This window comes from Corapipo altera, unplaced genomic scaffold (genome assembly GCF_003945725.1).
Source record: "Corapipo altera isolate COAL_440 unplaced genomic scaffold, ASM394572v1 50, whole genome shotgun sequence".
NCBI lineage: Eukaryota > Metazoa > Chordata > Aves > Passeriformes > Pipridae > Corapipo > Corapipo altera.
Genome location: NW_020884889.1, coordinates 14,048,196 through 14,060,229, shown reverse-complemented (window position 1 = coordinate 14,060,229; position 12,034 = coordinate 14,048,196). Strand labels below are relative to the sequence as shown.

Here is a 12,034-nt window from a genome sequence, read left to right as displayed (position 1 = left end):
GCTGCAGGCAGAGCTTCCCCCCACCAGCACTGAGTGTTCTTGGGATATAAGTGTTCCTCCCTTCCCATCAGGCAGTTCAATTCCCAACTTCCCAACCACAGGAGGACACCTCCAGGGCTCTGCAGGTGGACATGATGATGGTGGTGTTTTGGGGAAAATCAACATAATCAGCTTGAAGACCTCTGGGCTTTCTCTATCCCAGTCTCTTTTCTTTGTTCCCATTAGTAGGACAATGCAGGAGCAGGGCCAAGCCAGTATTCCCAATGGACACTGTGGTCTATTGTCTATTGGTGGCTGGGTGTTGGTAGTTGAGGGGAGAGAGGGTGGTACATTGGAGTCTCTGTGAGAAGAAATAAGGGGCTTCATTGCCCTGGTGCAGATTTCTCCAGCTGCCTCCACAGCATAGAGCCACTTACAAAGGTTATGTCATGTGGAGCAGCCATGCCAGGACTCTAAGATGTTCCTTCCCTTTCCAGGCCATGAACTTCAGTGGCTGTGAGCCCTCAAAGATAACCAAGAGTGGTCTCTTCAATCAGTCCTGCTTGGCTGAGTGATTCCGTAAACTGGTAGCAGGAAGGAGAAGAAAGAAAAAATTTATTTTTTTTCCTGTAAAAATACTTTGCCTAACAGTATTTGGACAATAAGATGAATTGGCTTGGGGCTGTGAAAAACTGCTCTTTCCTGGCCAATTCTTCATGATGATGACCACCTTCCTTATCAGAGGCAAGTCTGCTTCCAGACATTCCTCTCTTCACTTTGCTCTTCCTTGGTGGCAGTTACATGAGAGGGGAAAAGAATACAAGCAAATGGACAGTAAGATATAAGCACAACATCTCACTACATTTCAGTGGTTTCCAGTTGGACAATGGGGAGATACCAGAGAAAAAACAAGAAACACTTTATGAACTGTAGGAAAACAGACCATGTGTTCCATTCCCTGCCATTGTGCCCTCTGCATGGTGCAGTGGGGGGTGAGGTCACAGTGCTCAGCCAAGGTTGTGACATTTGTGGATTCCTCTGTGTGATGACTCCTCCAGCTACCTCAGCTCCACATCCACCCCTGTCAGTGCCACTAACATGGTCTCATACAGCACTGACCCCTGAGACACACTGGCACCCATCCAGCACTGCTTGTGGCAACTCATGTCCCTGATTTCCACTTCCACTTCCATGGAAAGGTGAGGTCACAAGAGGAGCCTGTCTAAAAGGAGACAGAGAGAGGGATTCTACTAAAAAAAGTCCCAGAAAGCACCCATGAGCAAAGGGGTGTTGGCAGCAACTTCCTCTGGCTCTGCCAGGATGGGACCCACAGCAACTGCTGGCAAAAGCAGGAGCCTCCAAGCACAAGGTGTCCATCCAGCAAGGGATGCACAGAATGATTGGGAAGTGCTCCTGTCTCAGCCTGGGATGGGCTCATTGTAGGCTGAATCCCAGCTGACAGAGAACCTGCTGCAGAAATCTGCCTAAAAGGCACAACTCTCCTGGGGCTGGTCTAAGGCCTGGGTTGGCTCAGCTCCTGCTCTAGATAGCCTGTGGTGGGCTGGCCAGGAAATCCTCTGAGCTCAGCAGCTGCAGGATCTGCTCCAAGCTGTGTCTCTGTAGCTCCAGCCAGCCAGTTTTGGGCACAACTCTCCCACCAAGCTGAGAGGATCCTGCCCCCCACATAGAGGAAATCTCTGATGCTCTGGTTCTTGTGTTTCCAGGCTGAACCACAGCTGTGCAAAGAAAGGTTTTGCTGCTGTTTCCTAGGTACCTGTTTTGACAAGGTCCAAACTGCTGTAAACCCTGTGGCCTTGGCCTTGGGAAAGCACTCCAGCCAGACTGGCCCCTCTCCTCTTGGCCTCTGGCCCTCCTTAGCCACACATTCTGAGGTGTCCAGGAAGACCTGCCTGTGAGCAGCTCCCAAAGCAATGATGCTCTATGGGTGGGCTACAGGGAATGGCAGAGATCCTGGGCAGGATATAGGGGACAGAACCTGCAGGAATCTTCTGCACTTCCCACTCCTCCCCCTGCTCATGGGGTCCTCCAGGCAGCCGGCCACTCTGCAAGGCTGCTGATGGGCATACATATGTCACACCTATAGACAGTGCTGGGAGTGGTGGGAGATTCAGTGCCACTGAACACAGGCTGCTGGGCAAGGCCTGTTGCTGGCCTGAGATGTGGTGACAACACCCAAGGTCAGTATCCATGCACTGAACAACTTTCTGGAGAGATGTGCATTCTGTCACATTACACCAAACACTGTCATGAAGGAAACCTGCCTCACCCAGATGGTGGAGTCCACCCGGTTCACGTGGCAAGGGGAAACCTTCATGTGTCCACTTATACTTGTGAGGCACATTCTTCCCCAGATGGTTAAGAAGAGGAAGGAAGCAAGGAAAAAACCCTACGTTTTCCTCTCTGTCTCTCAGAAAAAGGCTTGTGAGCAGTGCTGGCCGGAGCAACAACTGTGCTGAGAAGCAGCAGCTCAAGCAGGAGAGCTGGTACAGTGTACTGACAACCTCTGGGCAGGCACATCTATCTGTTGGTGACTTTAGCCTATTGTGAAGCTTCTCAGAAGCAATGGGTTTCTGAAAGTGTCATGGCTTATAGACAAAAAGGATGTTTTCACCTTTGAAAAACAGTTCAGCTGAAGGTGAGGTTTTTACACTAAAATGCCATCCGCCACTCACCTCACCCCATGCTTGTAACCTGAATGATACACTTTAAATATGCATTGACAATGATACCTGTATGTGAGTGAGCATCATCTTCCTCAGTCATAGATACACTGTTAGGATGTGTTGTTTCCCAGGCTTGGTTGTCCCTTCGCTGGCTTGACCAAAACTGCCTCTGTTTGTTGTCTGCCCGAGCAGCAGACACCATGGCACAGGGCAGGTGGCAGGAGGAAGAGATCTCCCGTCCTCCATCATCATACCAACAAGTGACACTGTCTGCCTTTCCCCAGAGAGCACCTGCCATCCTCTTCTGCTCACCATGGACACTTGGTAGAAGACCAAGTGGGAGTCCATTCAAAAGTGACTGGCCTGCAAATGAGACAAGGGCAGCGTGGAATGGCTGAGCAGGAGCCTGTGCATCAACCTGTAGAGAAAATCTCCAGTCCCCCGGCACACACTGGCCAGGGGCAGTTGCAATTTCAGGAGAAAGAAACACAAGGAGACTCGGGCTGTGATGAAGCATTGCTTTAATGCAAACAGAAAGGGCTTTGGGACAGGAGGGGCAAGAGGGTTGAGCATGAGTGGGGGAGGGCTCCACAGGGCATCACCCCTTGCAGCAGAGGGATGCAGAGCACCTGCAAGGTGCTCCTTTCTCCCCATCACAGCTAGAGCTGGTGAGAATCGCCCCCCATCCACAGCAAGGGCAGGGGAAGTGCTTTGCCTTGGTCAGGGCAAAAGCTCCAGAGCCTGGGAGGGAGGGTGAGGGACTAGCTGGGGATAACAAGGAAAGCATAGCAAGATTAAGAGCAAGAAGTGCACAATGTCAAGGGATGACACACGGCTCCTGTGCGTGGAGGGGAAGAGGCAGGAGCCCCACACACTGTGAAACCACAGGTATCTCCCCCATCCTGGATCCAGATCTCATTTGTTCGTTCCTGGTCGTCCTTCCCAACATGAGCGATCCACTGTCCCTATCAGCAGGGATTGCACAAACGCAGAGACCCACAGAGACCGTTCCCAAGGCCTCCAAATCTCCCAAATCCAAGGGAGCCCCCAGAAGAGATGGGAACCCCCGCAGAGCTGAGGGAGCTGCCAACAGCAGCTGACAGAGAGGATCCCACAGCTGTGCTCTGAGGGAAGGAGGTGAGGATGGGGCCCGGCATGGTCACCACCACCGGGGAGGGCTCGATGTACACGGTGGAGTCAGCGCAGCGCTGGACACAGGGCTCGTTGCAGCTGCTTGCAAGGGGAGCTGGGCCACAGGGGCCGCAGGGGTATGGGGGACAGGGTCTGCAGCAAGACATCTCTGGGAACAGGAGGCAGAGCTGGAACACAGAGCAGGGCGTGAACATGACATGGAAACCGAGGGGAGACAACAGATCAGAACATAAAGTGCCTGCGCAAAGAGCCCGGTGCGGTTCAGACTTACCTGGCTGACAGGGGAGATGGCAGTGAGGGCAGTGGATGGCAGCTGTGGAGACACAGGGACTTTTATACCCTGTCTCCAAAGCCTCGGGGGGCCCAAAGCATTCTTTTTGCATGAAGCACTCTCCTGACTTGCAGTATTTGCTTGCAACGTGCTCCTGGATGTTTACACATTTCCCCCTTTCATCAGAGAGGGTTTGCTCCCATCGAACACGTGGGCAAGAATAAAGGTGCCCTTTGAAGTTCATCAATTGTTATGCTGCTTCTTAAAGCCACGGGTCTTGTTGTCCATCTTGTCTAGGCTGCCCGCAGAAACACACAGCAGCATTGCTGGCCACGCACATTCCTGGGGCATGGTCTCCACCACCGCCCTTCCACACCACACACTGACCTCAGGCACTCAGGAGTTCAGCACCTGAAGACACCTCAATGTTGGTTCCAGCTCAGGGCCTTGGCCTGCCCAGCAGAGACTCATTGGCTTCGCAGTTGTCTTGAGACGTTTGGGCAATGGTCCACCAGAATCTTTTTGACCCATCCTCTGCCCAGTTCTTGCACTCTTCTGCACCCAGTACAGGAACTATTTCTTCTGATCCTTACACAATAGAAGCACCTGGGAGCTCTGGTTCCTAGTCTTTCCCACATCCCAGAGAGGCTGTTTGCCTCCAGGATCAGCATGAGGAGAAAAACAAAGCCATTTTGGCTTGGCTCAGCCTCAGACAAGGAGTCATAAGGCCCTTCGAACATACCTTTCATAGACTTGTTTTTCAGTAAACAATAAACTCTCTCAGCTGAACTCATATGCCCAGTGGGAAGAAGAAAAACAATGGTTATGTTGTCTAGGAATAACACCTTTCCCATCCAGGAGTGAAACAGCTGGACAGTCCTGATGAGAGTGAGCAGCTCAGCTCTTTGGCCTGCCCTTTGATGTTTTGCTGATGTCCATATGACTTGGACAGTGGGTGAGCCACAAGGACTGATAACCACAGGCCACAGTGAAGGCATATGTCAACAGGTGGGGTGCTTCAGGTGCTGAACTCCTGAGTGCCTGAGGTCAGTGTGTGGTGTGGAAGGGCGGTGGTGGAGACCATGCCCCAGGAATGTGCGTGGCCAGCAATGCTGCTGTGTGTTTCTGCGGGCAACCTAGACAAGATAGACAACAAGACCCGTGGCTTTAAGAAGCAGCATAACAATTGATGAACTTCAAAGGGCACCTTTATTCTTGCCCACGTGTTCGATGGGAGCAAACCCTCTCTGATGAAAGGGAGAAATGTGTAAACATCCAGGAGCACGTTGCAAGCAAATACTGCAAGTCAGGAGAGTGCTTCATGCAAAAAGAATGCTTTGGGCCCCCCGAGGCTTTGGAGACAGGGTATAAAAGTCCCTGTGTCTCCACAGCTGCCATCCACTGCCCTCACTGCCATCTCCCCTGTCAGCCAGGTAAGTCTGAACCGCACCGGGCTCTTTGCGCAGGCACTTTATGTTCTGATCTGTTGTCTCCCCTCGGTTTCCATGTCATGTTCACGCCCTGCTCTGTGTTCCAGCTCTGCCTCCTGTTCCCAGAGATGTCTTGCTGCAGACCCTGTCCCCCATACCCCTGCGGCCCCTGTGGCCCAGCTCCCCTTGCAAGCAGCTGCAACGAGCCCTGTGTCCAGCGCTGCGCTGACTCCACCGTGTACATCGAGCCCTCCCCGGTGGTGGTGACCATGCCGGGCCCCATCCTCACCTCCTTCCCTCAGAGCACAGCTGTGGGATCCTCTCTGTCAGCTGCTGTTGGCAGCTCCCTCAGCTCTGCGGGGGTTCCCATCTCTTCTGGGGGCTCCCTTGGATTTGGGAGATTTGGAGGCCTTGGGAACGGTCTCTGTGGGTCTCTGCGTTTGTGCAATCCCTGCTGATAGGGACAGTGGATCGCTCATGTTGGGAAGGACGACCAGGAACGAACAAATGAGATCTGGATCCAGGATGGGGGAGATACCTGTGGTTTCACAGTGTGTGGGGCTCCTGCCTCTTCCCCTCCACGCACAGGAGCCGTGTGTCATCCCATGACATTGTGCACTTCTTGCTCTTAATCTTGCTATGCTTTCCTTGTTATCCCCAGCTAGTCCCTCACCCTCCCTCCCTCCCACGCTCTGGAGCTTTTGCCCTGACCAAGGCAAAGCACTTCCCCTGCCCTTGCTGTGGATGGGGGGCGATTCTCACCAGCTCTAGCTGTGATGGGGAGAAAGGAGCACCTTGCAGGTGCTCTGCATCCCTCTGCTGCAAGGGGTGATGCCCTGTGGAGCCCTCCCCCTCTCATGCTCAGCACTCTTCCTCCTCCTGTCCCAAAGCCCTTTCTGTTTGCATTAAAGCAATGCTTCATCACAGCCCGAGTCTCCTTGTGTTTCTTTCTCCTGAAATTGCAACTGCCCCTGGCCAGTGTGTGCCGGGGGACTGGAGATTTTCTCTACAGGTTGATGCACAGGCTCCTGCTCAGCCATTCCATGCTGCTCTTGTCTCATTTGAGGGCCAGTCACTTTTGAATGGACTCCCACTTGGTCTTCTACCAAGTGTCCATGGTGAGCAGAAGAGGATGGCAGGTGCTCTCTGGGGAAAGGCAGACAGTGTCACTTGTTGGTATGATGATGGAGGACGGGAGATCTCTTCCTCCTGCCACCTGCCCTGTGCTGTGGTGTCTGCTGCTCGGGCAGACAACAAGCAGAGGCAGTTTTGGTCAAGCCAGTGAAGGGTCTGTGAGGAAATTGCCCATCCAAGTGTTGTCACTGTGGCTGTTCGAAGCAGATGATGCTCATTCACAAGTATCACTGTCAATGAGCAATCTAAGAGTATTGTGCTGGCTACAGGCATGAGGTGAACTGAATTGCTCATGTATTCCTCAGCAAGCTTCTTTTGGTCCTTCTGCCATCTCTTACATTTGCAGAACTTAATTATCTATCCTGTCTGATGATTTTCTTATTTTGGGAGGTCAGGGTTTCAACAAGGACTGCAATCAGAAGTAATGCTGTCCCTCACCATCTTTAGACACTCTTCTGCCAACTGCTCAGTACAATGAAGGATAACAGGCAAGAGGAAAGGAGAGAGGACCCCTCCTTTTGAGGTTATTCCCATAACCATGTGGACTCCTAACTTTGCCAAAATGAGACTCTGCCAGACCTTTCAACTCACCAAGCAAGTGACTAAAACTCTCTTGTGTCCCTTCACCAAGTCTGGAGAACTGATCCTTTTTGCTCTTCCACTGTTCCCATTAGATTATGCTGTCCTCTCTGCCAGATGCATTAGAGTTCATAGAGATAGAGTCACTCATGGCAGGCACAGTCACTATTTTTCTCATTCTCATCCTCATCACTTGCAGCTGAATTACTGTACTAAACAATCAAATCCTGCCTGTTGCTCTGTCCCTTCTCTTGCCATCCCTCACTACTCAAACAGAAGTCCCACAGGAGTAAGAGTTTTTTTCCAGCCACCAGCATGTTTACAATCCTACAAGCAGCTACTGGAGGCCATAGGGCACAGGATTTTTGCCTTTGACCTGGTGGCCTGGGCCACGAGAGTCAAGATGTACTGAGATACATGCACACCTACTGCAGAGAGAGAATTACACAAGAGAGGAATAACTCCATCTCACCGTGATAAACCAGGTCTTCACAGCCCAGAACAGAGAAACTACTTCCTGCATGTGGTCTGTGTCTCATTGAATGCATTTCCATCCACAGCCAGTGCATGCTCACTGCTGGATGAGCGTATGAATGGCACAGCAGCAGCTGCACTGGATCTATTGGCCTGGAACAGAGATATCTCTTGGCCTTAGGGCCCACCAGACTCACTTCCAGTAGCCAGGAAGGACAAATCTTAGGTCCCAGAGACTACTGGTGTTGGCAGTCTTATAACAACTTAACACAGCCTTAACACTCTTATCACTTCTGCTAAACTGGACCACGGACATGTTGGTGGTCAACAGGGTCACATCCAATTCACAGTTACACCCCTACTATCTTCACAGGGAATTTACCTTCTGGCTAAACTTGTCTTCATGATATCCACTGCAAACTGGGTAGATTCCCTACCCTGGTCTCAAGAAGGGTGCTTGGAACGAGTCATGTACACTGAAATTATGGTGAGCAGGAACAATAGGGTTTCTATCACTTAGGAATCATTTCCTCTCAGTAACACTGCCAGTATTTTTGCTGAGGTAACAAAAGTGTGGGTGGGTTGTGGATATTGTTACAGCTACAAAAAATATTCTACAGCAAGAAAAGAGACAGAAGAGGTTCGGTTTCATCATGACTTCACTGATTTTTTTTTCCTTCTCTTACTAACAAGGTCTTCCTTGCAGATGTATCATCAGTCCCTTGTCGTATCGTGCCCCATGGAATGTCTCCACCCATGGCATTAATCTCCAGAGATCATTAACAAGGTTTGAAATCCATGCTTGGTACAGTTCAGCTTTTATCTCTGTCTGTGTGTCTCTGTGAAAGCTGAGATTGACCAAGAGTAAGTTCACTCTGAAAGGGTTTTTATCCAAGATGATATTTTAGTCAGTGTAAGGGTTTAGTAATGACTCAAACTACAGAGTATCAGATAATTAATTAATATTTCTGATACTGACATTAATTGTGCCTTAACTCCCAAAAATAACAAAGTTACTGATACACTCTTAGACAAGGTCCTGAATGCAGATTGAAACCTACTTGCACCTAATGTGTTCACAGCCTGGAAAATAGCTCTGGAAAAATTGGACACATACTGAATATTATGTGCATTGTTTCATCTGTAAGTAACCAGATACCACTGCCATGTGTATCAGCATTATTTTGAACATGTAAAATGGAGTTCTTAACCAATGCTCTTAATCAATGGCTAGTAAAAGATTATTCTCAATTGTTTCTGTTCTTGAGGTGGAAATTGTATCTTCACTCAAAGCATTTAACAAGAAATAATAGTTTGCTGATTATTCTTGTGAAAGTTTCCTGTCCTTCATGAGAGCATTTTGAGAGGATTCTTATTTGTACTCTTATATGTGTATGGACCATGCAAATAATTACCTACATTCTTCTAAAAAAACCCATGTGTGCATTAACAAGTGGAATATTCAATGCAATAATCACTGTTGATTATGTATATAAGTTTTTTTATTTCTTTCAGCAAAAAGCAGATCCTTGGTGTGCATGTGTCTAAGTTCATAAATTGTATACCTGTAAGTATATAATTTTATGATATTGATTAGTATAAATGATACCTTTATATATTTGCGCACTTTCTTATACATAAATTTGTGTGCAATTCTTTGCAACTGGACTATTTGCAATGCATTCTATAATCGTCAGTGTCAAGTTTATGAAATATGTGTTAAAACTTATATTTCATGAGAGAAAGAGTCCAGGAAAGTACAGGGTAAAAAGGACAGAACTGGTAGTGATTTTGATGCTGTTCCCAAAGATTTATTTGAGAATCCTAATCTTTATAAATTTTAACCACTGAAAGTTATCATATTTTGATACTGATATTTTCCTTAGCAGACAAATCCTAGCTCTTTCTGAGAGATGACAAATGTTACAGCAGTGCTGGAATTCAAGCTACTGGGCTTCAGCAGCAACCCATACTGTCAGATCTTGCTATTCATGGTGGTTATGGTTATTTATATTCTCACCGTCTTAGGAAACATCATTATTATATTGGTGGTGAAACTGGAGCCAAAACTTCATTCACCCATGTTCAGATTTCTCCAGAACCTCTCTTTCCTGGAAGTCTGTTACACCACCACAATTGTACCTAAGATGTTGTCCAATCTGCTGGCAAAGAGGAAGAGCATCTCTTTCTCAGGATGCATGGCACAGCTTTACTATTTCATTTCCCTGGGAATTACTGAATGCTACCTCTTGGCAGCGATGGCATACGACCGATTCCTCGCGGTCTGTCAGCCCCTGCAGTACAGTGTGGTCATGACTGATGAGTCTTACACACGTCTGGCTGTGGGCTCCTGGGTTGCTGGTGTTTTCACTGGTGTTCTGCCCTGCCTGATGATCTCCAGGTTGCATTTTTGCAGCTACAACCTCATTGATCACTTCTTCTGTGATATCTCTCCACTGTTGAAGCTCTCATGCTCAGACACCACTGTCACAGAAGCTGTCATCTTCATGATCTCTCTCCTGGTCCTTCCCAGCTGCTTTCTTTTGACTCTAGTTTCATACCTCTTTATAATCCTTACTATCCTGAAGATACCCTCTGCTTCTGGAAAAAGAGTAACCTTCTCCACCTGCAGCTCACACCTCATGGTGGTGACTATATACTATGGTACAACGATTTTCATATATGTCCGTCCCACCTACAGCCTCTCCTCAGACCTCAATAAAGCTGTTGCTGTGCTCTACACCGTGGTCACACCCCTTCTGAACCCAGTCATCTACAGCTTGAGAAACAAGGCATTCCAGAAGGCCTTGGAAAAAACATTCTTCAGACACCATCGCCTTCATTCTTCATAATTTGGGAACTCTTCAATACTGACTTTTTGGTTTTGACTTTTTGTCTTTATTTGCCTTGATTTTGTTTTTTTTTGGGGGGGAGAGGTTGCTTGTTTGGATTTGGGGGTTTTTGTTGGTTTGGTTTGGTTTGGTTTTTTGTTTGTTTGTTTAATTCACTTCTTCAGAATAAATGTCATCCTGTTTTTCTCATACATCACTTGGGGGCACATGAAACCAGTCTAGTGACATAGAATAGAAAAAATCTATATGCCTTTTATGAGGAAAACATATCTCAAACCCACATTTTTATTGTTACTTCACAATAGTTTATAAGAAGTTAATGTGATATAACAAGAAAAGCAACCTCAGCTGCGCCTTGTATGGCCTCTCTAGATCCTTCACCATCTTTGTGTCCCTCCTCTGAATGCTCTCTAATAGCTCTAATCCTTTCTTATATTGTAGCACCTGAAACTGCCCCCAGGACTCGAGGTGAGGCTGTCCCAGTGCAGAGCAGAGAGGGACAATCCCCTCCCTCCCCACCAGCCAGTGGTGCTTTGCCTGATGCCCCCTCGGACACGGTTGACCCTCCTGGCTGCCAGGGCACTGCTGACTCATATTCAGTTTGCATTGATCAGGATCTCCAGGTCCCTCTCCATGGCACTGTTCTCCAGTCTCTTTTTTCCCAGTCTGTCCATACATGCAGGGTTGCCCCGACCCACATGCTTCCCTTTGTTAAACTTCATAAGACTGTGGAAAACCTGATCCAGAAGGGCTTTTGGTCTGGACATAATTGCACCAAGCACTTACCGTCAGGAGGAGGACTTCCCATAAGTTAGTTCTGATTTTGAAGAAATGTATGAGTCACTCAAGCAGAAGGAAACCATTGTATCTCCTCCCCCTGAAAGGGCAGTTCCAGATTGTTTGAAGGTTTGAGCTGCAGAAAAACTCTACCGGCCCAGGTATGACTGTATTTGAACCCAGCTACAGAAACAAAGAGATGTACCTCAGAGCCTTCTTGGTGTAAAAGGTATGTGAGCTTTACTGTTCTTGGGTTTAGATTCCATATATTTTTATTTTACTGAAACTGATTTTTTTAACCCTATGGATTTGGAGTGGGAACAGAAGAAGAAAAGGAAGAGGGGAAAAAAGAAATTAGTTAAACAGGGAGAGAAAAATGAAAGAAAGAAAGAAAGAGAGAAAGAAAGAGAAAGAAAGAGAGAAAGAAAGAAAGAAAGAAAGAAAGAAAGAGAAAGAAAGAGAAAGAAAGAAAGAAAGAAAAAAAACAAAACAAAAAAGAGCTGAATAACAAAAACTACATCCATAATTTCAACAAAGTAACAGGCACAAATATAAGAGTCATTACTTGTAGCTACAGTAAGGTTGTCTACAAGTACAAAATCACAAGGGGTTCTCATAGAGGCACATCCATTCCACCAGAGCACAGGTATGACTCTGTGCTCCAGGGTATAGAATACAGCTATGTTATAATTTACTGACAAA

General features: G+C 47.8%; 1 protein-coding gene across 1 annotated transcript; it reads left to right on the top strand.

Annotated features, from left to right (window-relative positions):
- The first annotated feature begins 9,616 nt into the window (after positions 1-9,616).
- On the top strand, positions 9,617-10,555 carry LOC113947711 (olfactory receptor 11L1-like). The gene has a single exon (XM_027644556.1). It carries the CDS (start codon positions 9,617-9,619, stop codon positions 10,553-10,555), a length of 939 nt encoding a protein of 312 aa, XP_027500357.1.
- The last annotated feature ends 1,479 nt before the right edge of the window (positions 10,556-12,034 follow it).

Bases quoted from the DNA above. Each gene is read 5' to 3' on its own strand.
- LOC113947711 (XM_027644556.1), top strand. From the start codon at position 9,617: ATGACAAATGTTACAGCAGTGCTGGAATTCAAGCTACTGGGCTTCAGC.